This window comes from Acomys minous (assembly GCF_964271855.1).
Source record: "Acomys minous genome assembly, chromosome: 16".
Classification (NCBI taxonomy): domain Eukaryota; kingdom Metazoa; phylum Chordata; class Mammalia; order Rodentia; family Muridae; genus Acomys; species Acomys minous.
This window is the reverse complement of record NC_140498.1, coordinates 87,019,716-87,047,487: the sequence shown is the minus strand read 5'-3', so window position 1 is coordinate 87,047,487 and position 27,772 is coordinate 87,019,716. Positions and strand designations below refer to the sequence as shown.

The 27,772-nt window shown below is 54.6% G+C and overlaps 2 protein-coding genes across 14 annotated transcripts in view; one reads left to right on the top strand and one right to left on the bottom strand.

Moving 5' to 3' along the window:
- Positions 1 to 1,012: 1,012 nt before the first annotated feature.
- Positions 1,013 to 6,939, top strand: PHETA1 (PH domain containing endocytic trafficking adaptor 1). Of its 3 annotated transcripts, none has more exons than XM_084762163.1 (4): positions 1,013 to 1,814; positions 2,927 to 3,009; positions 3,646 to 3,745; positions 4,872 to 6,939. In XM_084762163.1, the coding sequence occupies exon 4, from the start codon at positions 4,896 to 4,898 to the stop codon at positions 5,613 to 5,615; it is 720 nt and encodes a 239-aa protein (XP_084618289.1). In that variant the 5' UTR covers positions 1,013 to 1,814; positions 2,927 to 3,009; positions 3,646 to 3,745; positions 4,872 to 4,895; the 3' UTR covers positions 5,616 to 6,939. The 3 variants fall into 3 exon arrangements, with proteins under 3 accessions (XP_084618289.1, XP_084618288.1, XP_084618290.1); XM_084762162.1 differs by having other exon boundaries at positions 3,646 to 3,759; XM_084762164.1 differs by lacking the exon at positions 1,013 to 1,814 and adding an exon at positions 1,826 to 2,131 and having other exon boundaries at positions 3,646 to 3,759.
- Positions 6,940 to 10,765: 3,826 nt separating this feature from the next.
- Positions 10,766 to 27,772, bottom strand: part of CUX2 (cut like homeobox 2) — a 186,416-nt gene continuing 169,409 nt past the window's right edge. For all 11 annotated transcript variants that reach the window (XM_084762080.1, XM_084762078.1, XM_084762081.1 and 8 more), the window contains 7 exons: positions 26,746 to 26,847; positions 22,596 to 23,410; positions 22,004 to 22,169; positions 20,583 to 20,852; positions 18,105 to 18,293; positions 16,519 to 16,792; positions 10,766 to 13,720 (listed from right to left, as the gene is read on the bottom strand). In XM_084762080.1, the coding sequence (XP_084618206.1) occupies positions 12,934 to 13,720; positions 16,519 to 16,792; positions 18,105 to 18,293; positions 20,583 to 20,852; positions 22,004 to 22,169; positions 22,596 to 23,410; positions 26,746 to 26,847 (2,603 nt within the window). In that variant the 3' untranslated portion in view covers positions 10,766 to 12,933. The remainder of the gene's footprint in view (positions 13,721 to 16,518; positions 16,793 to 18,104; positions 18,294 to 20,582; positions 20,853 to 22,003; positions 22,170 to 22,595; positions 23,411 to 26,745; positions 26,848 to 27,772) is intronic.

The window sequence follows — 27,772 nt, the reverse complement described above, 5'->3', positions numbered from 1 at the left end:
TCCAGGACAGCTACAGACAAACCCTACTATTACCATTACTGCTACTACTATTGTTGTTATTATTTTTGAGACAGGGTTTCTCTGCGTAGCCTTAGCTGTCCTGGACTCACTTCGTAGACCAGGCTGGCCTCGAACTCACAGCGATCCGCCTGCCTCTGTCTCCCAAGTGCTGGCATTAAAGGTATGCACCACCATCACCTGGCCTTACCATTATTATTATTATTATTATTATTATTATTATTATTATTTTATTATTACTACTACTACTACTACTACTACTACTACATTTTGAGATAGAGTCTTGGTATGTAGCTATGCCTTTGCAGCTATCCTCCTGCCTCTGCCCACCCCCTGCCCGCCCCCATTGCTGGAAATATAAGTGTGTGCTACCATGCATGCCTGAAGGCCAAGTTTTCCCCAAATTCACAGGGTCCTATGCAATGTGGCCTCCTAAAAGCCTTCAGCCAGCCGGGCCTGGTGGCTCACGCTTTTAATCCCAACACCAGGGAGGCAGAGGAGGATCCGGGAGTTCGAGGCCAGCCAGTTCTACAGAGTGAGTTTCAGGTCAGCCAGTGCTACACAGAGAGCCCCTGTCTCGAAAAGCCTAAAAACAACAAACAAACAAACAAACAAAACCCCTTCAGCCATAACTTCTTTTTCCTCCACTTGCTCACTGCCCTTCTCTGAGCCTTTGCACTTGCTGTTCCTTCCTCCTGGGACAGATGGAAGGAAACCATCCTTCCTGCGGGTCTCCTCAGGGGCCTTTCCTAAGAGTTTGTCTTAAGGCTCTTGTCTCTTCCTCACACCGCACACTTTTAGAACCGTTTGTTGATTGACTCCTGCCTCTTTCTCTCTGGATCAGGCTGCACACAGTAGGCGCTAGTGAGACGCTGTGGAATGAAGCAGGGATCCTGGTCTGTCCTGTTTGGCTCTTGTCCTCAGGCTAGAAGGACCCAGGATAGGAAAGGTAGAAGGAAGTGAGGAGGGCGCAGAAGGAACAGGAAGTAAAGAATTCTGGGAGGTGGAACAGTGTTATTTTGGGACGAGAAGGGGGAAAAAAAAGCCCAGCAATTCCTACTTACTGGGAACGCCTGCAATTGAGTCACACCCTGTAAATATTATGCTTGTCTTTGTATTTTGCAGACTAGACACAGAAGCTCAGAGAAGTACTGCCGAGAGGTCCCGCAATTCGGCTTCCTCCGAGAATTTTCTCTCTTCACCTGAGCAAGTGCTTGGATGGCTCGGTATCCCGTACGTTTACAACAGATTTTTTCCGGAAACGACATGAGTTAAACTCTTTTTTTTTTTTTTTTTTAAAATAAAGACAGCGTCTCACCCTGGGAGTCCTGGCTAGTTTGGAACTGGATACATAGGCCAGGCTGACCTCGAACTCACAGAGACCCACCTGCCTCTGCCTTCTAAGTGCTGGGAGTAAAGTTGTGCACCAGCCGTCTCAGAAGCTGATGTCTTTAACTTACGAATCTGTCCTAGCTTTTTTCTCTGCTCAAATCCTCAGGTTTTCTGGGACAGAACTCTGGGGACGCCTGATCCCGGCACTGTGCCTTTAAGAGTGGTTTCCAAGCGCGCGTGTGGGGGCGTGGCAAATCCGGAGGCGGGGCCTAGTGGAGGCTGACCAATAGGCGGGCGTATGTAGCTCGGGGGCGGGCCCCTCCAGGGCGGGCCGCTCAGGGTTAAAGGGGCGCCCGCGGGTCGCCGCCGATCGGCCCCGGAGAGACAAAGCGCCCGCTCCTCGCTGTCCCCGAGCGGTTCCGGGCCATGGGCGGGACAGACCGTCGTGCCAGCCCCGCAGCCAGGTGAGGCCGGCTGGGCGGGCATGGCGACGGGGACGGGATCCGTGCGGCCATCGCCCGGAACCCGCCCGCGGCCTCCATCGCGGCTCGGCCGCGCGCCGCCGGGGTTTGCGGTTCTGCGGTGGTGCCCTGCCTCAGTTTTCCTCGAGTTCTGTCCGTGGGACCAGCTGTAACGCCACGGGTGGTGGGCCCATCACTTGTCTTACGTTTTTAAATATTTATTTTTGTTTACGTGTGCGCGTGTGGAGGTCAGAGGGACAACTTACTTGCAGGAGTCGCGGCTTTGCGTCTTCCATGTGGTTTCTGGTGCTCGGAATCAGGTCAGAAGGCTTTGGCGGCAAGTGCCTTAAACCGCTGAACTGTTTCGCCTTTTTGTGGGTTTTTTGTTGTTTGTGAGACAGGGTCCCACTGTGTAGCTGTGGCTGGCCTGGAACGCGATAATTAGAACAGGCTGACCTCTAACTCACAGAGATCCACCTACCTATGCATTCCGAGGGCTGGGATCAAAAGTGTGCACCACCATACTCGGCATGGGACGTTTTTTATTTTGTTTTTAAGCAGGGTCTTGCTGTGTAGCTCAGGCTGGCCTCTGCCTTCCAAGTGCTGGAATGACAGGTGTGCGCCGCGCCATCACGCTGGGTGCTTCGGCTCCTTTAGAATACTTGCCCAGCCAGTAGTTTGTCACAGGCCTTCCTTATTTTTAGCTTATCCTAGCCTCCTTGAAGCCCATTGAGGCAACTGAGGTCTGAGAAGTGGCGGTGACGACAGACTTTGAACTTGAGGCGAGCTGGGTGGTTGGAAAGTGGGGAGCAGTTTCTCTCTCCTGGGGAAGGTAGAGCCTGGGCCCTGCTGCTTCCCAGACAAAGGCTAGGAACCTGGTGGCTGGGTGGTCTGTGTGCCGCCGACCTTGGGCCAGGGTGTCCCATCTGGGCAGTCCGGGGAGGGTGGCTGATGGGTTAGTCCTAATTGTGTAGAAGGTTGGTGCCCCCTTGAGCTCTTTGCCCAGAGCCTGCACTTTGGGTAGGTAATTTTTCACATCCATGGATGTGGGGTGGGAGCCACCCCTGCTCACACACAGCACCCTCATGTTGACAGTGGTTTCCTTTGTCCTGTAGGCTCCTGAGTAGCTGTAACACACCAGGCACTCAGATTCAGACAGAAAAACCCTCCCCTCCTGGAGCAGGCACCAATGACCCAGGTAACGCCCAGCTGGGGTACAGGACAGAGAGTCTGGTGGTCTCTTGCTCCTCCCAGGTGATGGTGAGGCTGAGGAGGGCAGCCCAGGGAGAGAGAAACAGCCAGGGCAAAGGTCCTGATGGAGGGACAGAAAGGCTGAGGCCCCATGACAGACGTGGGTAGAGATTGGGGAAAGGAGCTGAGATTTTGGGGGGTGGGGGGTGGAAGAAGGGAGCTGAGAAGTGGGTAGAAGTCATGGGAGGTAAAGGTCCCTCTGTGGACCCAGGGGAGGGCCCTAGGGAGGTGATCTTACCTGGAGGTGGCCAGATAGGAAGGGTCAAAGGTGGAGGCAGGTGACGGCTGTAGTGGTTCCAGCAAACAGAGATGGGACCTAGAGATAAGAGTTAAACAGCCATTGCTTTGGAGGGCAGAGGAGGGGGGAGGAGGCGGGGCAGGGAGGGAAACCACCCAGCCTCAGTGATTAGATGTGGGGGTGAGAGGGACACCAGGGGCCCGCCATTTGCTGAGACAGGACAGACTAGAGGGGGCCAAGTTCACTTGTCAACAGCAGCAGCCACACAGCAGAGGGCCTGGTTCCCTGTGTCCCAGTCTCATTGGCATAACCTTGACTTAGACAGTCTTGCTCTCGTTTTTATAGGTGAAGAGTTAGAGGTGCAGGGAGGCTGAGCGCGCGCACCTGAGGCCACCCAGCCTGGACGTTGAGCTGACCGGTGAACAGAGGGAGGGAGTGGAGCCGGGTGGGCAGCCTGTGGTAGGTTTCTATGAGAATCAGCCCCCGTGAGTCACGTGCAATTGTTTTGGAAGGGGAGCATGAGTCACTTATGCAGAGAGGCTCAGAGAGGGACAGCTCGTATAAGAAGCCACACAGCACCCAGCCCTGTTGCTCTGTAGGGACAAGGGTGTCGAAGAAGGCAGGAAGCTGTCCCTGACTACAACGTGGGCGGCATGAGGTGGCAAGAAAATAAGTATTTGTTTGGCAGCAGTTTGTCCCTCCACCCGGGTCAGGTGGTGCAACTTGCAGGCCCTACAGAGCCACCGCCCAGACCTCAGGCAAGGCACCACTCAGGCAGAGGGGTGGACATTAGTTAACTGCTGCGTTCCAGGCTCACTATATATGTGGCTGCCGCCCACACCGAGTGAGGCTGTGACTGGGGACCCACAGGGTACGGGACCTCCTGTTACTGGCCACACTGATAACCCGAGAGTCACCTCCCGGTAGGTCCTACCGCCCGCTGCTGCCCCAGTGTGTACTTTTGGGGAGATACACGTTAGAGTGCCCTATTTCCGTCAGTCTGGGCTGAGCCTGTGTTATCTAGGTTACTTTCTAAGCCGCTCCAGTGCTCTGAGTGTATTTGTTTCTACTCCCTGCCTGACTCGGATCACCCCTCCTCACAGCAGGAGGTTTTTACCACAGGACCCCCTGTGTTCGCTGTTCCCCCCTGCCACGGTCCTCCCTAAGGCTCCCTCTCTGGCCAACCTGACCTACAAACCAAGGGCAAGTCTTGGTGCCGGGACCTCCAGGCACCAGCAAAGGCTCTGGCCAACTTGCTTTTGAGTTCCTTGTCTTTGTGGCTGAGCTTGATGTGCCTCAGTTTCCCCATCCCCCACACAGATGCAACCATAACACCGGTCCATGCCATCCAAGGTCATTGCTAGACTGACAGAGCTAAGCTAGGCTAAGTGTCCAGGGAGCCGAATGCTTTTATGTTTGTTCCTTGGTTAAGGGCAGCAGGAGTGCTCCAGATGGACATGGGAGACTCCTGTCTTCTCCGTGTTCCCTGGGAGCCTTGGGGTGGGTGTGGTGGAAGGTGGCTGGCTGCCGGGGAGCCTGTGGTCATAGGAGTATCGTCTGCTCCGGTGCAGGGGACGGGCGCAGGCCTTGCGGCCATGAAGCTGAACGAGCGCAGCCTGGCTTTCTATGCGACCTGCGACGCGCCGGTGGACAATGCAGGCTTCCTGCACAAGCGCGGCGGGCGCGGGGCTGGCTCGCACCGGCGCTGGTTTGTGCTCCGTGGCAACATGCTCTTCTACTTCGAGGCGGAGGCCAGCCGAGAGCCGCTGGGCGTCATCCTGCTGGAGGGCTGCACGGTGGAGCTGGTGGACGCCAGGGAGGAATTCGCCTTCGCTGTGCGCTTCGCCAGTGGCCGTTCCAGGCCCTATGTGCTGGCCGCCGACAGCCAGGCAGCCCTGGAGGGCTGGGTGAAGGCGTTGTCACGGGCCAGCTTCCACTACCTGCGCTTGGTGGTGCGAGAACTCGAGCAGCAGCTGGCAGCCATGCGCGAGGGAGGCCCCACCAACGCCTTGCCTGCCGACCCGAGCTCTGTCTCGAACCCGAGACCCAAGGAGAATGGCCGGGCGGTGTGGAGCGTGCTGCCTGAGCAACCTGCTGCAGCCCCCCAGCGCCCACCACTGCCACCCCGCCGCAGGGCCCCCTCGGCCAACGGGCCCTTGGCATCTTTTGCCCAGCTGCATGAGCAATACGGACTAGAGGTGCAGGCCCTCAGGAACCAGTGGCGTGGAGGCCAGGGTGGCCTAGCTGGCCTGGAGGTCCCCTGGCATCCTTCTGGTTCGGGTGGGATCAGAACCCAGACCCAGGACCAGCCCTAAGGGGCCTGCTGGTTCTGAGGAAAGCCTGAGTACAAAAGGCCTTAAACGGCTTGGACTCAAGCCAGGCTCCTAGGGGGCGCACAGGACGTGTGACTCAGAAGATCTGGCCCCTGGGGACAATGGCACTTACTGCCGAGAAGAATCTGGGACCTGAAGATGCTTCAAGAGCCTGAGGAGCTGGTTTCTAGAGAACACTGCCCCAGGGCAGCCTGGGTGTCCTTGAGAGCCCTGGAGTTGGCCACAAGCCCACAGGGCCCAGGGTCCACCTGACGCCGGGGTCTCACAAGGATCTGAGGCCTGGGCCTGGTAGCTGCTGCCTGGGCTGCTGATTGTGGGCCTGAAGCCGCAGGGAAAAGGTGGAGCTTGAACTGATAAATCTCCAAGGCTCTTGGCCGGGAACCAGCTAAGGCAGGACTTTGCCCGGCCTTGGAGGAAAGGGGGGGGGGGTCCTCTGAGAGCCACCTGACCTCAGCCCTGGGCTGTGACCCAGCTTCCTCAGCAGGTTCACCTGGAGGGTAGGCCCCCAGCTGATGTCATGTCTGCAGGGGGAGAGTCCAGGCGCTGCCCCTGGCCCCCCCAGCAGCTGACCAGTGGGCTTCCCCACTGCGCCTGCTTCTCACTCATCACAGTGCTGGCTGTCTTCCAGAGTGTTGGGCGTGACAACCCCTCCACCTGGGTCTTGTTTACAGTCCTCCACAGTGCCCTGTCCTGGGGACCGGAGGACACTGTCACTCCAATCACTGCATTGTATGGACAGATTTCACCCTGGCCTCTCTCCTCAGTCCCAGGAGGCCCTGGGCTGGGGTTCCATGGGTGCATCTGTCACCAGGGCCTCTTGGCTCCCTGCTGGCTCAGGGGCCAGGGCTTAGCTGTTGTTTTTTCTTTGAAGTAAGTAAGGTATTGCATTTGTCTTAGTATTCCACCTCCACAGCCACCGCTATTGTTACTGTTGGCTGGCTGCAAAGGGTGGCACTGTCTCCAGGGAGCTGGGCCCTAGGAGGAGACACACAGGCGCCTAGCTGACTTGGCCCTTACCTCTCTGTGTCCTGAGCTCAGCTGTCTATACAGGTGCCTCCGGGGACTTCGTCTCTGTCTCTTCAACTCACCCACTGTGTGGGGCTCAGGACTTTCTGGCATGGTCCAGCCAAAGTGCTGAGGTGTAGACTCTAGTCTGGGATGAGTTTACAAACTCTAAAGGTACGGGGCAGGGGTGGAGATGCCCCCTTTTCCCAAAGCACAAGATGAGGTCCAGCTAATTTTGCAACTAGGAGAGATGTCAGCCGTGGACAGGGCACGAGGGCCAAAATAAAAGCTGGTCAAGTAATGTCTGTGTCTGTTATTTTTCTCCCTGCAGAATCCACAGTTGATAGATCTGATGGGTCCTAGAAGGGAGGTGACTGTTGTCCTGGGGGTGAAGGATAGAGGCTCGTAGAGGTCACACAGCTGGAGAGTCAGCTGGGATGCCAACCGCTGACCTTGTGGCTGGCGGTCAGCTGGCGGTACCTCCAGGAGGTACATGGAGGACAAGGGGGCAGGAAGAAAGATGAGAAGATGATTGACAGGTAGGCTGGGCTCAGCCTCTGAGGATTGGGAGGGATGTCAAAGGGAAAAGGGTCCGAGGCTGGCTCTTGGCCAGACCTGAGGACAGTACACACCCATCCCAGCAAGCAAGGCAGAGGCAGGAGGAGCCCAGGGCCAGCCTAGGCTACATAGTGAGCTGCTGTCTCAGCAAACCCGTCTCTGAGCAACTGAGCAACCCGCATAGCTCATGTTTAAGTTTACAAAACGGAGAGCGCTGTCTGTGGTCAGGGGACCCCGTGCTCCTGAGTCCTCATGTCCCGTGAGGCCACAGCTGCCTGAGTCAGGGCACAGAAGAGGGGGAAGTGCGCCAAGAGGCAGGCTCACAGGTGTGGCCTTGGGGTGACAGGTGGCCTTGGGGGTCAAAGTTAGTGCTAATGTGCCTATCTGCACTCCTGCTACTGTTAGGTGTGCAAGGTACAGGAGACCTAGGGGCACCGCGTGGTCAGGAATATTCTAAGAAGCCACTGGGGGTGGAGGAACACTCAGGCCAGGGGTCATGGCTACCCAGCGTCCACCCACCCCAAGTGATTAATCCACTTGGATCAGCCATTCTGCTGCCATTTGACTGCCCCCAAGTGACCCTGTGGCCCAGTTTTGGCCAATGAGATGTGAGTGGGGTGACCCAGCGTCCATCAGGTAGCTGCTATGAAAAAAGTGACCAGGGCCAAGGGGATGTGGAGGGAGGATGAGCCTCAGTACATGGCCGCTGGGCAGAACATCTGGACAGTTGTAAAGACGGTTCAAGACCGAACCACAGATGACACACAGGGACCTGCAAGGGTCTTGGTGTGCATGTGTGTGCACAGCAGCACTGTTGGCCACATCCAGGTGGCCGCAGAACCTCCTGTCCATCGGGATTGTGGGCGTACGTACCTGTGGGTCCTGCTGTCCCAGTGGATGAGAGTGGCTTCCAAGAGAGGGACAGCCAGACTTGGGATGGTGCAGAGGGCAGCCGCACTAGGCTGCTGGCTGAGTGCATCTCGAGCCTGGCCTGGAAACATCAGGCATCTTACCTGGGGCCTGGGGCCACACAGGCAGAGAGGGCAGTATTTCTGGGACCAGGTGTTTTGTCTCCTTTTTGTTGTTGGGGAGGGAACTTAGAGGCAACAGGTGGCTTGCCTCAGACTCATGCCTCAAGGCTTCAAGGAGAGAACTGTTCAGGACTGGGAGCCACCAAAGGTGACAGCTTCACACAGCAGCCATAGCCAGCGGGTTCTAACACTGCCTTTTGGCCGTACCATTTCCCAGATGAGGAAACAGTTCTAGGTGACCCAATGAGAGACCTGGCTTTAAGGCTGGCATGCGGGTGCCTCAGGGTAGGGTCACAGGCTAGCTCCCCCGTGGGTCACCTTTGACAAGGTCACTTCTGTTCAGCCCCACTGCTCTTGGGTCTTGGGGTGCATTCAGCTGTATTGTCCAGGTTGTTCTCAAATGGCTACACTTCAAGCAACCCCCTGCCTCAGCATCGTCAGTAATAGGGATAACAGGAATACATCACTTTGATCTCCCTGTCCCCTGACTTCTTTTGTTTTGTTTGTTTGTTTGTTTGTTTGTTTTTGGTTTTTCGAGACAGGGTTTCTCTGTGTAGCCTTGGCTGTCCTGAATTCACTCTGTAGACCAGGCTGGCCTCAAACTCAAGTAATCCACCTGTCTCTGCCTCCCAAGTGCTGGGACTAAAGGTGTGTGCCGCCATGACCAGCATTCCCTGACTTCTTAACCTCTGACCTGGAACCAGAATGGCCAGTGCCCAGTAATCTGAAATTTATAGCTACTGGTCCAGGAAATATATAGCTGTCCCCACTTTACAGATGGAAACACTAAGGCAGAGAGAGGGTTAGGCGTTCTCTCATATAGACACATAGCTCTCAGAAGTGGGGCTGTTGCAGAAAGCAAGTGTGGTTCCCTGACTCAACCCACCGGGGCCTGCCTGCACAGTCACCCTTCATGGGACAGGTCCCTTTATTCTGCCCCACCCCCACCCCCTTGCTGCCTGGGAGCCAGACTTCGGGACTGAGGCAGATGATCTTAGCCATGGGTATAATGAGTCAGTTCTCTTCCAAGAAGACATGTGGAAACCATGGGGTGTAGGAAGGTTTCCTTACCAGCGAACCATCTGAGCCACTTGAACGTGGCTCTGATTTACGGGCGACTGATGGCTGAGGCCAGAGATAAGGCAGCCCCGCTTCAGATACTGGTCACACGGTTGGCAAGCTCCCAGTTCAGGCACTGGGAAGACGTACCCATGCTCCACGCAATTCCAAGATGCCATCCCAGAATGCACCTCTACCCACTGCTGCAACAATCCATTTTACAGGTGTGGAAATGGAGGCATTATGCAGCTGGGAGAGGGCCATGCTGACAGAGAAACGCCCTTTTTGCGCAGACTTACTTCCTACTCCGTGTACAGGCTGGCTGAGGGCCGTGGCCTGTGGCTGCAGGTATGAACAAGACGCAATCTCAACCCTGGTCCCAGGCACCAGAGTCCAACCACCCAGCCTTCAGGCCACACTATGGAGGACAAAGTTTCAAGTTGTCCTCGGTTGCCTTCAGTCAACAACCAGATGCCATGTCAAAGCAGGCCACTCCTCAGCTGGCTGTTGTCACAACAGATTGTCACCCAGTATGGCCAGAGTTTAGAGTTTTCAGAAGTTGGCATCTGCAGTGCTTAAAAGGACCCCCCCCCCATATTTGAATGCTGCCACTCAATTAGCCAGTATTTTCAGGGCATGGTGGCACACGCCCAGAATCCCAGTTACCCAGGAGGGACGATCAGTTGTTCAAAGTCACCCTTTGCTACAAAGCAAGTCTCAGAGGAGCCTGGGTCACATGAGCCTCTCAAAACCAAGTCGTGCAGCCGGTTGTGGTGATGCACACCTTTAATCCCAGCACCCAGTTTTTGCTGGGCGCCTGTAACGCCAGCATTCAGCATGGTGAGGCTGAAAAACTTCAACCTGCAGGCCATGCGGACCTATGCAGTGAGAACAAGGAAGGTGTAGTTGTGCTTTTAAGCCCAGTATTTGGGGGGTGGGGGTGGGGGTGGGGGGGACAGAGGCAAGTGGATCTCTGTGAGTTCCAGGCCAGCCTGGTGTACATAGTGAGTTCCAGGCCAGCCAGAGCTACACAGACCCTGCCTTAATAAATATATAAACAAGTGATCCAAATGGCCTGGTTTTTACATATATGATTTTTGAGCTGCTGAAGTAGCTCAGAAGGTAAAGACGCTCGTCATGCAAGCCTCACAGCACAAGTTCGAGTCCCTGGAACCCATATGGTGGGAGAGAATCAACTCTGGCAAGCTGTCCTCTGATTTCCACATGTGTGTCCATGCTCACACACCAAAAGGAAATTATTCTAACACTCAGGAGGCAGAGGCAGGCAGAGCTCTGAGTTCCAGGACAGCCAGGGCTACAAAGCGAAACTTTGTCTTAGAAAACAAACAAAAGAGCCCACCACTATCCAACTCTCTCCACCCCCTCCCCAAATACCCCCTCCTTTTGTACAATCCTTCTGAGGATCAACTCTGACCCCCCTCTTGCTCCCAAACTCCAGAACAAACGGGACACCCAGGATTATTATACAATTCTGTATTTAGAGACGTGTTTACAGAATGTATCCCTTTTTTTTTAAATTTTAGACAAAGTTCATCAATCTCTCATAGAAACAGTGTGTGTGTGTGTGTGTGTGTGTGTGTGTTTTTTCTTTTTTTAAACCATTGTAGGATGTGAACTGGACGGATCTGTTTGCAGGTCCAGGGGCTTCCACACAGCCAGATTTCTGTGTTCAAAGGTCACACCAAACCCTGTCACACTCAAGCCACGGTGAATTCTGCTGAGTTGGCATTGTGCGCGTGTGGCGTGCATCGCCTCAACATGGAGTTTCGAGGTGAAGAGTGGCAGGGTCTCCCTGTGGGGGGAGGTGTTGCAGTGGGGGGCAGGCAGAGGCTGAGACAAACTTCCTCTGGCCCAGAATGGATTCCTCTGAAAACTGGTCATGGTTTCCTATCAAAATACAAAAATACCCTCCTCTGGATAAAAATGGATACAGTGGAAAACTTTTCGATGCACAGCCAGGGTCATGCGTGGAAAAGGATGTTTTCCAGGACCTGTTCGATATTGACAGTCTGCAGCCTCGGCTGGGTGCATGAGAATCAGAAATTCTGGAACGTTCCTTAATTTTTTTTTCCCTTTCTGGAAACTTTTTTTGCTCATATGATTTCACAATAGTCAGTGCACTGAGCAACTGTCTGTCCCTCCAGCACTGGAATGGAAGCACAGGTGGTCACATATTTGTCATCAGTCACCAATTCAGCTTCCACAGTTTGGGAAAAAAAAAAAGCAGGAGAGACTCAACAACCAACATGGAGGCCTTTGCATCCAACGGGACTGTTCTTCCTGGGAATCATATCAGGATGTTGGAGGAAGGTCGCTTCTGGGTTGGGGGGAAGGGGCAGAGGGTGTCACATCCTTGATCCCAAGTAGGTCTTGCGTAGGAAAAGAGACTAGGCGAAGAGACGGGGATTTGGTGGCCACGCCGTGATGATGTGGACGCCTTCCGGGATGGTGCTGATGTCAGCTTGAGAGAGATGATGGTGAGAAATGGAGCTGAGGTTTCTAACTGGATAGATCTAGTTTTCTGAGCTAGTTGTTAGGCTCTGGGGAGTGTGTGTGTGTGTGCTATGGTGGACCAAGACTGTCCCTTTCTGGAACCAAGGAAGGTATATGGAGACCACATGTTTTCTGGAATGAAATGGCCTTGCTGAGACCTTAGGAGAAACCTTCCAAGTACAGCCACGATTCAGGATGAGGGCCAGGGCTGCTCTGACATTAGCTCCTTCCCACAACCCAGCCTTCGGAAGGTTCTAGAAACAGTCTATACTCCATCAGGACAGAAGGTGTCTAACTCAGGGAGTGGAGGCCTTTGTGATACACGCTATATTCGCTAAGGGAAATGCTCCCACCAGCAACAGGACCTCCTGTGACGTGGAGGCTGCAGACAGCCCGCCAGCACCGTCCCATCCTCAGCGGCATGGAGGTTTTCATTTAGAGTCTTTTGGACTTTCTCTTTGCAGCACAGGTTCCGGAAGGGCAGTAGCATCGTGCTGTGTCTCACAGACAGGCGCGTGTGGGTGGAGGAGCATAAAAGCCCCCACCAAACCCGCAGTCCAAGGGTTCTCCGAATTTGGTCCGTCTTAGAGTGTTTTGTGATGGCTTTGAACAATCGTCTTCTTTTAATCTCATCTCATGGCAAAAAAAAAAAAAAAAAAAATTGACACAGCTTCTGTGTCTGCTCCATAACAGCAGTGACAGCATCTGATTTTTATAACTCTCTTTAATATCAAAACAGCATTGGCTGGGGATAAATTCCAAAGGATCCTTTATTAAAATAGCTGAAAGAGGTCTATAAATATTTCTTTATTTTTCTAAAAGAGTTTGGAGGTGTTTTTTTTTTTTTTGGGTGAGAATGTGGTGCCATTTTGGTCCTGCCTTCCCACAGGGGAGGGGAGAAGGGCAGGATTCCAGTGCCTTCTACAAGCAGGGCTGTCAAAAAGAAGAGGTGCTGGCATCTGCTCACACACAACTTCAGGTAACTAGTGTTACAACAATAAACGTAAACGGCTTAACATTGTTGTCCACATATGCATGGCTGAGTTCTTGCCTCTCTGACCCCACCCCATCTGGGAGAAGGGAGGGAGGGGAGGAGGAAAGGTGACCTCCAAGGCGTGTCCCTCACCCCAGCTTCAGAATTCCCACTCCAGAGCCTCTTCCCGGTTGGCAGCCCTCTCCAGTCGGTAGATTATACTGTTCAAGTTGGCCATTTTCTCATGCCGCCGCTGCAAGTTGGGATTCACCTTGGTGCTGGGGTGCAAGGCTGCAGCTGTGTCAGCAGTGGGGCTGGTACTCGGCACTTTGGCAGGTGGGGCGCCAGGTAGGGATGGGGAGATGGGGGCTGAGGAGGAGGGGGTGGGTGACACACATGTCATGAGGTCTGGTGAGGAGATGGCAGAGGGAGAGTTCGGTGGCCCCTCCAGGCTGCAGCATGAGGATTCTGAGGTGGACTTGAAACTCAGAGGGTCTGAGTGAACCTGCTCCCCAGTCTCCTTTTCTTGGGGGGTTTGTAATAAGGGGCAGTCTGGGTTGGGTATGCCTGGAAGGAAGGCTCTGGGGGCCAGCTCTTGGAGTTCATTGTTCTCCAGAGGGTGGGTATGTTCTTCTTTGGGGCCACCTTGCCCTCTGTCTAAATCCCCTACATCCTGGGGCTGGCTGTCCCCGTCCACCTCCGAGTCCTCTTCCTGCTTAATCTTCATCAGAACCCTGTCTGGGGCAGCTGGGTGTGTGGGAGTCTCAGGTCCCTGCAGCTCTAAGCTCTTCCTGGGTGGCTTTTGATCCTCAGCCTCTGAGTCGGGGCTCTGCGGGCTGGGGTCTATGTGGGTGTGGCCTGGTGGCAGGACACTGGAACCCCCATTTGGGTCAAAGTCTGGGTCGTCCTGTGTTCCTTCCACCAGCATCTCACGGCGCATCCTGGACCTGTGACAGAGACGACGGTGAGAGCCCGGGCTTGACTGCGGCTGCTGACCCCAGCCGCGGCCCATGGGAACAGTGTCTGTACCTCCCCACCGTCACCCTGAGCGACACTCCCATCCACGGCTGGGCTTCCCAGTCATGCTCTTTAACAACGCCCATTGCTTCTCCTTTCCAGAGCTCAGTGCAGATTGTCATGCTGTGTGGACTCAACACCTCATGTGCCTGTCTCCCTCCCTCTGGTGCCTGGGACAGACTAGGTATTTAATTTTTCCTTCTGCCACTGTAACTGAGACTTCTGTGTGAGTGCGTGAGTGTGTGAGTGTGCATGGAGGCCAGAAGTCGACATGGGTGATGCATAGCTTTCTTTCTTTCTTTCTAGGTTTTTCTTTCTTTTATTTATTTTTTTTGTTTTGTTGTTTGTTTTCCAAGACAGGGTTTCTCTGTGTAGCCTTGGCCATCCTGGACTCACTTTGTAGACTAGGCTGGCCTCGAACTCACAGTGATCCACCTGCCTCTGCCTCCCCAGTGCTGGGATTAAAGGCGTGCACCACCACACCCGGCTTCTTTTTAGGTTTTTCAAGACAGGGTTTCTCTGTGTAACAGTCATGGCTGTCCTGGACTCGCTTTTGTAGACCAGGCTGGTCTCAAACTCACATCAATCCACCTGCCTCTGCCTCCCGAGTGCTGGGATTAAAGGCGTGCACCACCATGTCTGGTGATGTACAGTTTCTACAGTCAAATCGACCCAACCTAGACTGGGAAGAGGAACCCTCAACTGAAGTGTTGCCTGGATCAGACTGTCCCATGGCCATGTCTGTGAGAGACGACGGCCTTGGTGGTTAGTTGATATATGAGGGCTCAGTCCACTGTGGGCAGCGCGTCCCTTAGCAGGAGGGTCTGGGCTGTACAAACTAGACAAGCACGGGCTAGGGGAAGGCAGGTGAGCAGGCCAATGAGCAGTTTCTTCCATGGGTTCTGCTTCATTTCCTGCCTTGACTTCCCTCAATGGTGGACCATGACCTGAAGTGTAAGTCGAATAACCCTTTCCTCCCCAAGATATTTTTAGTCAGTGTCTTATCATAGCGAAAGGAGAGTAAGAGTAGGCAGGGGCCTGCATTTCTCCTCTTGGATGTGTGTGTGTGTGTGGGGGGGGGGGATGGAGGTCAGAGGTCAGCGTCTAGTGTTTTCCTCAATCGCTCTTCACCTTAGCTTTTGAGGCTGTGGCTGTCAGTCTCTCAGTGAATCTGGTACTCAAGCGTTGGCTGCACTGACTGGTGTGTTTGTGTGTGTGTGTGTGTGTGTGTGTGTGTGTGTGTGTGTGTAGCCAGAGAACACTTTGCACTTTAGCTTTGTGGGCCCTGGGGATCGAACTCAGGTTGTCAAACTTGTCAAGAGGGGTTGGCAGCCTCGGAGTGTTAAAACACTCTGAGTGTTGGGGATCACAATTCGGTTCATGTTCATGTAGGCAAGCACTCAGTCGGCCTCACCTGGCTCCCACCTTCTTTCTTGTGGTGTGGATGGAACCCAGAGCCATGCTTATAGATGGTGTCTCCACTGTCACTCAGGAGGTGGGGGAAGGGAAGCTCTTAGGACCCACGGCTGCATCCGGGACAAAGCTCTATGGGCGAGCTTCACTCCCTCAGCTCTTCGAAGGGCTGACTGAACTTGGTGCTAGGGGGCAGGAGTGACACGTCCCATCTTGCAGAATCATCATGAGACTCTGAGAGGCCAGTGACCTGCCTGAGGCCACACAGCAAAAGTGCCTGTGACACCAACAAGCGGGCCAGGGAATATGTATTACCCTGACTCCTCCCCCCACCCCCCCACCCCCGACCCTGTCTCCCCTTCTCCTTGGGGAATCTTGGAACTTCTCTCTGCCCAGACTAGATGGACAGCCAGGTAGCGGTGGCATATGCCTTTAATCCCAGAACTTGGGAGGCAGAGGCAGGTGGATCTCTGTGAGTTTAAGGCCGGCCTGGTCTACAAAGTGAGTTTAGGATAGCCAAGGCTACACAGAGAAACCCTGTCTCGAAAAACTACTACCACCACCAACAAAAACAGAAATGGATGGACAAACTTCCACAGCGACACATGGGCACTGGTGATAACTTCTTGCTCAGAGAGTAGGGACCTTTGCAATCTGTAGGTCACCCTCAAGAACCTCTTTGTGGCCGGGCATGGTGGTGCATGTCTTTAATCCCAGCACTCGGGAGGCAGAGGCAGGCGGATCGCTGTGAGTTTGAGGCCAGCCTGGTCTACAAAGCAAGTCCAAGACAGCCAAGGCTACACAGAGAAACCCTGTCTCAAACAAAACAAAACAAAACAACAACAAAAAAACCAGAGCCCAGCAAGAAGAAACCAGCCCGCCTGAGGCATGCTGCGCTTGGGCAGGTGTTCCTTTGGTCTCAGGAGTAGGAGGGACCAAGAGACCCTAGTTAGCACCAGCTGGCGATGCCTCAGGGAGTGTCAGTGTCACACTGTCAGTGCTGGCTGTTTACATATATATCCTCTGGACACTGAGGAGGGGGATGCGCTGTGTTCCTGTTTACAGCTTACTACGCGGGGCTCAGGGACCCTCAGCTGGAGGTGACAGAGTCAGTGCATCTAGGAATCTAGAAACAGCTGTGCGATCTTGCTTTAGCCCTCCCCCCGCCCTCCCCCCAAAGGCTGGAAACACCCTCAAGGTGTTCTCATGAGTTTCTGGCCTTCCTGTGACCCTCTGTATGCCCCATGGTCCTCTGTATTCCCATGGCCTACTGGGTCCCTCTGTGGTCCTGTGTCCCCCCCCCCCCCCAGGTTACCTGTAGTTGTGGAACCAGTTGATGACCGTGTTGGTCTTGAGGTTGAGCTGGAACGAGAGAAGCTCAATGGTCTGCTGGGAGGGGTAGGGCTCCAGCTGGTAGGCCTTGCGCAGCGCTTCCTTCTCGGCGGGCGCCAGCACCACCCGCGGCTTCTTGGCCTGCATGAGGCTCAGCTCCTGCGGCTGCAGACACGGGCTAGGGCACTCAGAGCGTGCAGCCGGTGACTCGCTGTCCGAGCCTGCACTGATGAGCCCATAGCGGCGCTTCAGGTAGGCTGGGGAGAGATGGAGAGGGCAGACTGAGGGGGCCGTCGCCAGCCCGCTTGCTTGCCGCAGATGGCAGAACTGCAAGGACAGTGGCTGGCCGGCCCCGACGCCTGCCTTCTCTGTTCCTACTCCCCTGACACGCTGGCCTGTCCCTGCCTCCCACCTTGATGTCTGTTTGAGGCCTGTTGGGGTTGGGGGGTGAGGGCAGCTCCTGGAGCACAGCCACTCTAGAGGCCATGAGGGGGTGCTTGTTAGGCAAGGGGTGCTCAAACTGGCATGCTCTGTGGCCACCAAGACTGTCAGAGGTGTCAGGGACTTTCAGAACAGTTGCTGTGTGAGGGGCTAATTTGAACGAACGCCCCTACTGTAGGATGCATGGCCCCTTCGTGGTAATAAGACGTGAACCACGCTCTGCTGTGGTTTAGATCTACAAGGGTCTCCAGAGGCCCAGTGTTGAAGGCCTTGTCCCAGCTGAGTGACACTGGGAGGAGGACTTGGGACCTTTAAGGGGTGGGGTCTAGTAAGAGTCTCTAGGTCCTTGGAGGTATATCTTGATTTGCTTGTCACAGGGTCTTATTAGCCCAGGCTGGCCTTGAACTCACTATGTAGCCCAGGCTGGCCTTGAACTTTCCATCTTCCTGCCTCCACCTCCTGGGTGGTGCTGGGATCACAGGTGTGCGCTCCCATGCCTGGTTTAGGCCATGCTGGGGAAATCAACCCGGGCCTTCATGAATGCTCTACCAACTACAACGCTTCCGCAGCCCCTGGGGATCATGCCTTTGAACCACTGGGACCCTGGTCTGTCCAAGGGTGGGCCCACCTCCTGTAGGAAGAAAACGTCATCTAGAGGAGACAGGGAGGCCTGAGAGGGAGCTGGGGCAGTGTGCAGCTGAGGGTGGCAAGGCTGTGTGGCAGCTCTGGACGTGTGAAGGGCATGAGAGTGGCCCCGTGTGGTTTTAGCGGGAGATGTGGGTATCTGGATTGCTGCCATGGGTGGGGGGGTTAGGGGGAAGGGGGGGTGGGGGAGTGGGGGGCTGGAGTGGGGTGGGGTGGAGGTGAGGTGGGGGCTGGGGTGGGGAGGGGGTGAGATAGGGGGGTGGGGGCCTGGGGTTGGGTGGGGGGTGAGGTGGGGTGGGTGGGGGGGTAGGGGGTGAGGTGGGGTGGATGGGGGGTAGGGGGTGAGGGGGGTGGATAGGGGGGTGGGGGGTGAGGTGGGGGTGGGTGGGGGGTAGGAGGTGAGGGGGGGTGGATAGGGGGGTAGGGGGGTCTTCAGAGTGTGGCTGAGACTTGGTTATCCTGCCACCCCTGCCTGCCTCTCACCTTTCTTCTCCAGCTTCTTCATGTCGCGAAGCTTTTCCACATTGTGGGGGTCGCTCAACCACAACTGCATCCTCACGAAGGGCTCCCGGCCCTTCAGGCTCAGCTTGTGCCACGGCTTGGGCCTCGACAGCAGATCTGACACGGAGCCCTGGGTCAGCCCCAGGATGCTCTCACCAAACAACCGCTGCCCTGGGGACAGGGCAGAGGACAACTGTCACCCCGGGCTAGGCACACAGACCCACTCCCAGGAGAGTCAGAGGAGCGGCTGGGGAAGGTCAGCACTGCACACTAACCCAGAAACTGCTGCTTTTCTGTTAGCAAAGTTCTTCATTCCCAGGGGACCCCGCCCCCTCTCCCAAACTGCAAGTCTGTCCCAAGCAGACACTTTGTACTGTACACAGCTTGTACTTGTACACAACCCCCAGGGTACCCTAACAGATTTTACATGAATTTTTTGTTTTTGTTTTTGTTTTTTCGAGACAAGGTTTCTCTGTGTAGCCTTGGCTGCCCTGGACTCACTTTGTAGACCAGGCTGGCCTTGAACTCACAGCGATCCACCTGCCTCTGCCTCCCGAGTCCTGGGATTAAAGGCGTTTGGTTTGGTTTTTGAGAGATAAGAATTTCTCTGTGTAGCTCTGGCTGTCCTGGAACTTTCTCTGCAGACCAGGCTGGCCTCAAACTCAGAGAACCTTTGCCTCCCAAGTGCTGGTATTAAAGGCATGTGCCACCACAGCCTGGCTTCCTATTTGAATTTCAAATGTGTCTGACCCAGTAATCTGTTTCCCCAGAATTAGCCTAGGACACCTGCCCTCTAGGCTGTCTTTAGCCTAAAGGCTTCGAGACTGTCTTGGTGGTGAGGGTGCTGGAGGCCACCAAGCTCTATGCTACGCCTACTTCCTGTCACTCCTGTCCCTGTTTAGCTTTTTGTGTGTTCTGAGAACCGTCTTGCTCTGTAGCTGAGGCTAGCTTCAAACTTGTGACCCTCTTGCCTTAGGCTCCAGTGCTGATCACAGGGATATGTGACACACCTGGGCCCAACTGCCTGCATGTGGAGGTCAGAGGTCAACCTTCCTCCATTGCTTTGTTTGTTTTTGTAAACAAGGTTTCTCTGTGTAGCCTTGGATGTCCTGAACTCACTTGGTAGAGTAGGCTGGCCTTGAACTCACAGAGATCCACCTGCCTCTGCCTCCTGAGTGCTGGGATTAAAGGCATGTGCCACCATGCCCGCTTGAGACGGGATCTCTTACTGGACCAGGAGCTCACCAGTTCCCTGCCGGCCAGCTCTGTCTCAGCTCTAACACTGAGTCACAGATGTGTGCTATTATGCCCAGCCTTTTCTTTGTTTTTATTTTTACTTAGGTGTCTGGGTGTTTTGCCTGCATATATGTCTGAACATATGCATGCCTGGTACCCTAGTAGGTCAGGAGAGGGCGTCGGATCCCCAGATGGTTGTGAGCTACTCAAGTGGTTGCTGGGAATTGAACCTGGGTCCTCTGGAAGAGCAACCAGTGCCACTAACCACTGAACCATGTTTCCAGCCCCCATGCCTGACTGGGTATTCAAACTTGAGCCATCTGCTTGGCCTATCTTATTGACTTTTATTTTACTATTTATTCATTTGTTTGTTTTTTGGTTTTTCTTTCTTTCTTTCTTTTTCTTTTTCTTTTTCTTTTTTTTTGTTTTTTTGAGACAGGGTTTCTCTGTGTAGCCTTGGCTGTCCTGGACTCGCAGGCTGGCTTCGAACTCACTGCCTGCCTGCCTCTGCCTCCCAAATGCTGGGATTAAAGGCATGTGGCACCACCGTCCAGCTTGCTTTATTTATTTATTTATTTATTTATTTGTTTGTTTTTGGTTTTTTTTTGAGACAAGGTTTCACTGTGTTAACAGCTCTGGCCATTCGGGACTCACTCTGTAAACCAGGCTGGCCTCAAATTCAGTGATCCGCCTGACTCTGCCTCCCGAGTGCTGGGACTAAATGTGTGCGCCACCACCACCCGGCTTATTTTTTTTGAGAAAAGGTCTCACGCTCTAGCCAAGGCAGTCTTCTAATGTGTAGCAATGCTCCTGCCTCAGCCTTCCAAGAGCTAGGATTAGTGCATGAACACTGTGCCCACCTCCTGTTGGGCACTTTGGGACAACACTACCATCCTCTCATAATAGACTCCATAGTGACAGTTTGTTGGGTCCCTGGTGGGGACAGTGAAAGAACATGTCACCCTGCTTGCTGGTCCCTGCAGAGGGCTGCGTCACCGTTGTTGCAGTGACTGGGACTTCTTAAAGGCGCCCTTCGGGGCGTCTTCGAGAGCCAGGCTGTGCCAGCTCCCTTGTGTCCCTCAGTAGGGACCCTGGTCAGAGTCATGTGCCTCACATGGGGTTCTGCAAGCTTGGAACTGGCTGGCACCTCCAGGCTGGCCCTAAGGTCACTTGGGAAGTCCCAGCGACGCTTTGCTGGAAGCCGGGAAGAGCTAGCCGACATACCTAGATTGTTGTCTGTGAGGACCTCCTTGACTTTCTTGGTGATGGAGTATGTGTCCAGCTCCGGGGACATGGCCACCATCTCCTGGATGCCCCCCGCAGCCTGGCTGCCTGAGAAGGGCTTCCCGCCCAGGGAGGAGCTGGCCCGGCTCTCAGGCTGCTGGTTCTCCTTGCTGCTTTCCAGCGACAGGCCCAGAGGCTCCTGAGAAGTCTTTTCAGGCTCCGTGGGGCTTGGGGGAGGTGACGGTGAGGACCTTGGCTCAGTGGGACTGGCTGCAGGCGAGAGACAGCGAGGCGGTCACTGCCGCTGGGTGTGGCTGCACAGGATGGCTTGTCAGAGCCGAGACTGGCACCAAGGCATCTGCAGCCACCAGACGAGACTGTCTATGGTCCTCAAGGTAGCATAGGTTTTCTTTTTTCTGTGGCACAAGGACTTGAACCAGGGCCCTGCTATGCCAGGCAAGCATTCTATCACTGAACAATAATAGTTCAACTCTTTTAAAAACTTTCATTTTGAGATATATAGGCCTCTGTACATGGCAAAAACTGGCTTTAAACGTCATAATCCTCCTGCCTCTGCTCAGAGAGCGCTGCCTGTCTGGCCTGTCTCCTGCCTACCTGCCACCTGTCTGCAGCCTATCTGGCCTCCTGTCTAGTCTACCTGCCACCTGTCTGTCACCTCTCTTGTCTATGAGTCTTGGCCTTCTGCCTGTCTACCACCAACTGCCTAGCCTTGGTTTTGTCGCCACCAAGTTGAAAAGGGAGCTCTAGTCCTGTTGCTAAGGGGAAAACTGTCACCTGGCACTCTGTTCTGGTTTATAGTCCTGCTGAAGTTCTGGTTCATCTCTGTGACTTGAGGTACAGCTTTGCTGGATCCCCACTCTACAGGCTGGGTTACCGACCCTGGGCCAGAGCCACTGTCTCTTTGTGGTGTCTGGGGAAGATGGGCCATCCTGCCTGAAGCCACATGTCCTGAAATAGGTGCCACCCACAGGACCCCAGCAGCCCTGCATACGGCCCCCTCCCCCCTTGCCCCCCTACCTCACCCCCCACGCAACTTCAGGCAACTCTCTTAGCCTCCATTTTCTCCCCCCCCCCCAGAAGTTCAGGCTCCACCCTGCCCATGACATCATTAGTGAACAGCTGACTGGCCCCGGCCTGTGCTAAGAAAGATTCTGAAAAGCAGCGAGTTTAATCATGTTGGGGGCGCTCTGCTGCCTGTGTGACCCACATACTCTAAAGGCCTGGGCCAAGGCCTGCTGCACCTCTGCTGGGTGCAAACTTCCTTCCAGGAGGGAACAGAGGAGGGAAAAGGGGGCGTGGGCTAAGAACACCTGGTGTGAGGGATGTTAAGGGTGGAGAGAGGGGTAGAGGTGGGCAAGCAAGGTTTGGGGTAGAGCCTAGGCCCCGTGTCCTGCACTCACCCTGGGTGGCACTGGGCTGTTGGGGTGGGGCCTGGCCCTGGCCCAGCTGGTCCGATAGCCACAACTGCATGCGGATGAAAGGCTCCCGGCCTTTCTGTGTCAGCTTGCTCCACGGCTTTGGCCGTGACAGCATGTCACTCACGCTGCCCTGGGACAGTCCCAGGACCTGCAGGTGGAAGACAGATCGCCAAATCCTATATGTAGCCTTCCTGGCCTCTCCCAGGCCCTTCAGAACCAGCTCCCCACCCTCAGTACTGCCCCGTGTACAGAACTCCCACTTGACCCTGAAGGGCATCCCACGGGCCCTTCCGGGATGCCACTCTTCTCTTCCAGCTCTGGTTTTGTGACAATTTCTTATACCTCTCCTATTTAAACCTGATGTTCCAGAACCAGCTGGGGACATTAAGGCACTGGGAGGGGCTGAGTCCCCACCCTTCAGGGGCTGGGATCTACAGAGGGCGGTGGAGGGCAAGGGACTGGGAATCCTGGGAGTACCTTCCCACCCGGGTCACCCTCCAGACTACAGGTCTTAGGGCCACAGGTCTCAGTGGGCCTTGCTCCTAGGCCGCCCGATTCCCCCAAAGGCGCATACCTTCTCCCCAAAGATGCGCTGGCAGATGCCATTCTTGGCCAGCTTCTCTTTGACCTGGCGGGTCAACTCCAGCGTGTCCACCTCCCGGTACATGTATAGTTCATACTGCTCGGGCGTCAGGGGCGGCACCGTGGGCTTGAGTGTGCGGGGCACGTAGGCTGGGTAGTAGGGCAGCCGCCCTCCGCCCACCTCGGGGACCCCGGCCTCAGCCTTGAGCTCTCCCACCCTGGGGGGCTCATCCTCGACCATGGCTGATTCATCTTCAGGGGCGACGGCTGCCTCGTCCCCGCGGGGCCAGGCTCGCCCACTGGGCTGTCCTGAGTAGCTAGAGGAGGAGGAGGAGAGGGATGGCGACACGGAAGCGTAGGGACGGCTGAGCAGGCCTCGGTCCGATGCCCAATGGTGGTCAAAGTAGCCGGCGTCACCGATCTCAGATTTCACCTTGCGGATGATGCGCTGCACAAACGCGGCGGGGGACAGGACAGCGAGCGGCGCCTGCGCGCTGCTGCTGCTGCTGCTGCTGCTGCTGCTGCTGCTGCTGCTACTACTGCCGCTGCTGCAGCCAGCACCATCCTCCTGCTTCACGCAGGCCAGGGCTCCATTCTGGTTCACCGTGGCCAGCGAGGGTCGCTCCGGAGGAGAGGGAGGCACTGAGCGGCCCCTGGGTCCCGCCTCCATCTCCAGCAGGGCCTGCTGCTGGGCTTGCATCTCACGGCGGGCTTGTTCCAGAATGTTCTTGATGGCATCTTCAGAGGTGCTGGAGGAGGCTGTGCCGTTGGGGATGCTCACAGAGGGCGTGGAGTTCTTGGGCTCACCTGTAAGGGAGGGTGACAGGGCAGACAGAAGTTCATCACCAGGACAAAGTTTGTATGAAGCATCTGTGTTTATAACATCTAAATGTGAGGACAACTTTTGTGTCCAGCAATGGGGGACTAGTCAAGTAAGTAATGGCCTGTGTGGAATATTAGGCAGGCATTAAAAAAAAAAAAATTAGGCCAAGCCTGGCAGTGGTGGCGCACACCTTTAATCCCAGCACTTTGGAGGCAGAGGCAGGTGGATCTCTGTGAGTTTTAGGCCAGCCTGGTCTACAGAGTGAGTTCTACAACTGCCAGGGCTACATAGAGAAATCCTGTCTTGAAAAAAACAAATAATAATAAATAAGTAAATAGATAAAGGTTAAAAAAAAAAAACAAAAAACAACCCAAAAAACAACCAGACCAACATATGTGAAGAAAGTGAACATGGAGATAAGACAATATAAAAAAAAAAACAAACCAACCAACAACCAACCAAAACACACACACACACACACACACACACACACACACACACACACACAGCATGCCTATTATGTATGCTATGAAGCAACCAGGAAAGAGGCGATAACACAGAGATGCTCTTCAATGCATTCTGTAGGACAGTCGTGGCAGAAACCCAAATGTCCAAAGGTAAAAGAGTAGGTAACGAGCACTAGTGTGGGCACAGTGGACTACACAGCAGCGAAAGAGGAACTGCCTTGTAAAGACAGGCGGGGATCCTAGTAATATGCAAACTAGGACAGCCAGGGCTACACAGGAAAAAACAAAAACAAAAAATAAGATGAGAGGATCATCCGAAGTGTGACATTCCTCCAAGAACCTACCAAGCAAGCAAATTAAACAAGGTGATTTAGGGGGGAAATCTCACTAAATGACAAACACAATGGATTGATATGGGGAAAAAAGGTCGATAGCTATCTCTGGGAGATGAAGGGGGGCAGGGGAGGGCCAGGTCAGAGGCACACAGATTCTCTACACTGGGTCAGGCCATAGTTCCTAGAGGCTCGGTTCCTTATATGAATAGTGAGTGAGCACATACAAGGAGAAGGCCACACAGGAAATGAACAGAGAGACTGTCACGAACTCCAGCTGTGCCCCAGGAACAGCAATTGCTCAGGGTGTGTGTGACTAGGGGCCGCCTCTACCGTCTATGTAGTGTTCTCTGACGGTTGGGCCAGGCAGGTCACCATGACCTTCTTCCTCCATGACCCCTCTATGTGGCCTCAATCCTAGGGACCACCACCCAGGAATCAACATTTTTGATGCAAGCCTTTAGTCCCAGGGGCAGAGGCAAGCAGATTCTCCGTGAGTTCGAGGCCAGCTTGGTCTATAAAGGGAATTCGAAGACAGCCAAGGCTGTCTTGAAAACAGACAAACAAAACCAAAATAACAATAATAATAATTAATAATAACTTTTTCAAATTAAAAGAAATAGAATGACTATTTGGTCATGTAAAGGGACATAGCACAGATGCAAGATGTAACCTAGAAAAACCTAGAAAGGGAGTGAAGAATGACAAGCCAGGAAGTGCCTGCCACATGACTTCATTCAAAGTCCAGCAACAGGCCGGAGAGGCTGAAATGGGGCGTGGCTGCTTATCTGGATAGGATGTCTTTTTAGGGTGGTGAGTCAGCTCTGGATTAGTGATGATGCAACAAGGATTATTTTAGCCGGGCCAGGGCCAGGATCAGTGAGAAACCCCGCTTCAGAGGGAATCGGGACACCCGACGATGGCCTCCTCTGGCCTGCAAGGCGCTCATTACACAGTCTGTAACTTCACCTCAAAATTGAAACTCCCCTCTTCCAGCTGGGCCTGGTGGGTAGGCCTGTCGCCTCGGCCACTCAGAAGGCCGAAGCAGGGGTCCAAGGCCAGCCTGCACAGCCTGTGCGACCCTGTCTCAAAATGCAAACTACTTTATTATGGGCTTAGAGGATAGCTCGAGAGCGGGGTGGAGAGGTGGCTGGGGTGTGGCTGGGCCCTGGCAGGTGGGAGGCAGGCACTGGGCTCAATCTCTAACGTCACAAAAGACAACCAAACCAAACCAAACTCCATCTTTAGGGCCACACGGGTCACTGAAGGGGGGGGCGTGTCACACTTCCTTTACCCAGTCTCCACTGTGGGACACAGGCTGTTTCCAGCCTGCCACTGTTGTTCCTTTGTTTTGTTTTTCGAGACAGGTTTCTCTGTGTAGCTCTGGTTGTCCTGGAATTGCTCTGTAGACCAGGCTGGCCTCGAACTCAAAAAGATCCACCTGCCTCTGCCTCCCCAGTCCTGGGACTAAAGGCGTGCGCCACGGCTGCCCAGCTAGCAGGATCACTGTTCTAAGCAGTTTGTATAAATGCTTGGCCACCCCCCCAGTCTGGACATTTCCTTTGGTGGACACCTGGAGCTGGCAGTCCCTCAGCACCTTTCCTTCTTGGCGATGACTAGTGGTCTCTGCTTGGCCTTCTCAGTTGTTCCAGGCATTAGGGTGTGTGAGTGTGAGGAGTGTGCCAGCCCCTACAGCTCACTACTGAGTGTGAGCATTGCCTTGGCCCTGCTGCTATGCCTCACCCACATCTGTAGCCCTGTCTGGCACGTAGCAGGAGCTTTACAAACGCATCACAAATGGCTCAGAGGGTTATATAGCGGGGCAGTGTAAAGTCCAGCCAAGCATGTCCCCGCTCCTGTGGCCTCTCCCAAGAACAGAGCGGTGCCCCACAGGAGGGCAGTCAGGGTTTATCTTCATGCTATGGCTTTGCAACTGGAACACCTGCATTCAGCCTCCACCAGGGGGCAGCAGACACCACACAGCAGTGTGGGAACTCCAAGCCCAGCGTCCCAGGCAGCCAAGGTCTACACTGCAGGCTGGGTCTAAGTGTTCATCTTGGGCCTGGCCACAGAAGCTTCCCCAAGTCAGTGGCAGGGACAGCCACATGGTCAGAGCCATTGACTGCAGGATCACAAGGATGGTGGTTTTGACTATAATGCTCTGTCTACAGTCTTCTATGTACTGCCTCTGGCTGGTGAACGTTGATGTCACGTAATCCTCCCACAGCCTTCAGAAAGAAGGGCTAATCCCACTCCCATTTTAAAGAAGAGAAGGTGGGGGTGGCTGGAAAGGTAGCTCAGTGGTTAAGAGGTCATGAGTTCAATTCCCAGCAACCACAACGGGAGATGCTTGAGCAATGGCATGTCCATGTGTGTGTTCCAGGAAGGTCTTTCTGAAGGTCTTACAATTGGCCTCTGAATGTTCTGGGACAACAGAGGTAGGGGAGGCCTTGCCCTTGGCTCAGAGCAGCCTTGAGGTGCGGGTGAGGGTCAGAGGTCACTGGCTGAGGCCATACTCACCTCCTTTCTGAGACTCAATCTCCTTCTTGGCCTGCTCCAGGATGCTCTTGATGGCGTCGTCCGAGCCCGTCTCAGGTGTGCGGATCCTCGGGGTGATGCTGCCTGGGGGAGGCACGAAGGTGGCGGCTGTGGGGCCTGCAGGTGATGGGGGGTCAGGCCCTGGAGGTGGGCGGGAGGGTGTGGACCAGACTGTTCTTGGGGGTGTAGTCACTCTGGCTTCGGGGCTGGGGCTGGAAACCAGGGCCTTGTGAGTGCTAGGCCACCTGCTTAGCGCTGACTTAACAGGAACACACCACAATGGTGATGATGATGGTAACAGCTAGCACATGTTTTGTTGTTGTTGTTTGTTAATGATTTATTTATTTAGACATTTGTTTATTAAGTATAGTGTTTTGCCTGCATGTATGCCAGCAGGCCAGAAGAGGGGACCAGATCTCATTACAGATGGTTGTGAGCCACCATGTGGTTGCTGGGAATTGAACTCACGACCTTTAGTAGAGCAGGCAGTGCTCTTAACCTCTGAGCCATCTCTCCAGCCGGTTTTTCTGTATAGCCCTGGCTCCAGGGTTTTTCTGTATAGCCCTGGCTGTCCTAGACTCACTCGGCAGACCAGGCTGGCCTCGAACTTGAAGCAATCCTCCTGCCTCTGCCTCCCGAGTGCTGGGATTAAAGGCGTGTGCCACCACACCCGGCTAGCTACCACTTCTTGAGCATTCTGGGTGCGGCGATCAGCATTCTTGGCCTTTTAAGCCCCTCCCCCCAGGGGGCTGACAGATGGGGAAACTGACCCAGAGCCTAGCCTGAGCTGCCCAGTGAGGGCTGGGGGTGTGAGGGAGGGGGCGTGGCCCAGTAAAGGAGGGGTTGAGGCCAGGCTTATTGCCCTTGAAATCAGGAAACCGAGGCACAGGGTGGTAGCCCACCCACCCCGGGCGTCTGTCTGTCTGTCTGTCTGTCTCTCTCTCTCTCACGCACACGCACATGCACACACACACACGGCGCTGGGCGCTGGGCGCTGGGGCTGCTCCAC

Coding starts and splice junctions, on each gene's coding strand:
- PHETA1 (XM_084762163.1), top strand. CDS start 4,896: ATGAAGCTGAACGAGCGCAGCCTGGCTTTCTATGCGACCTGCGACGCG.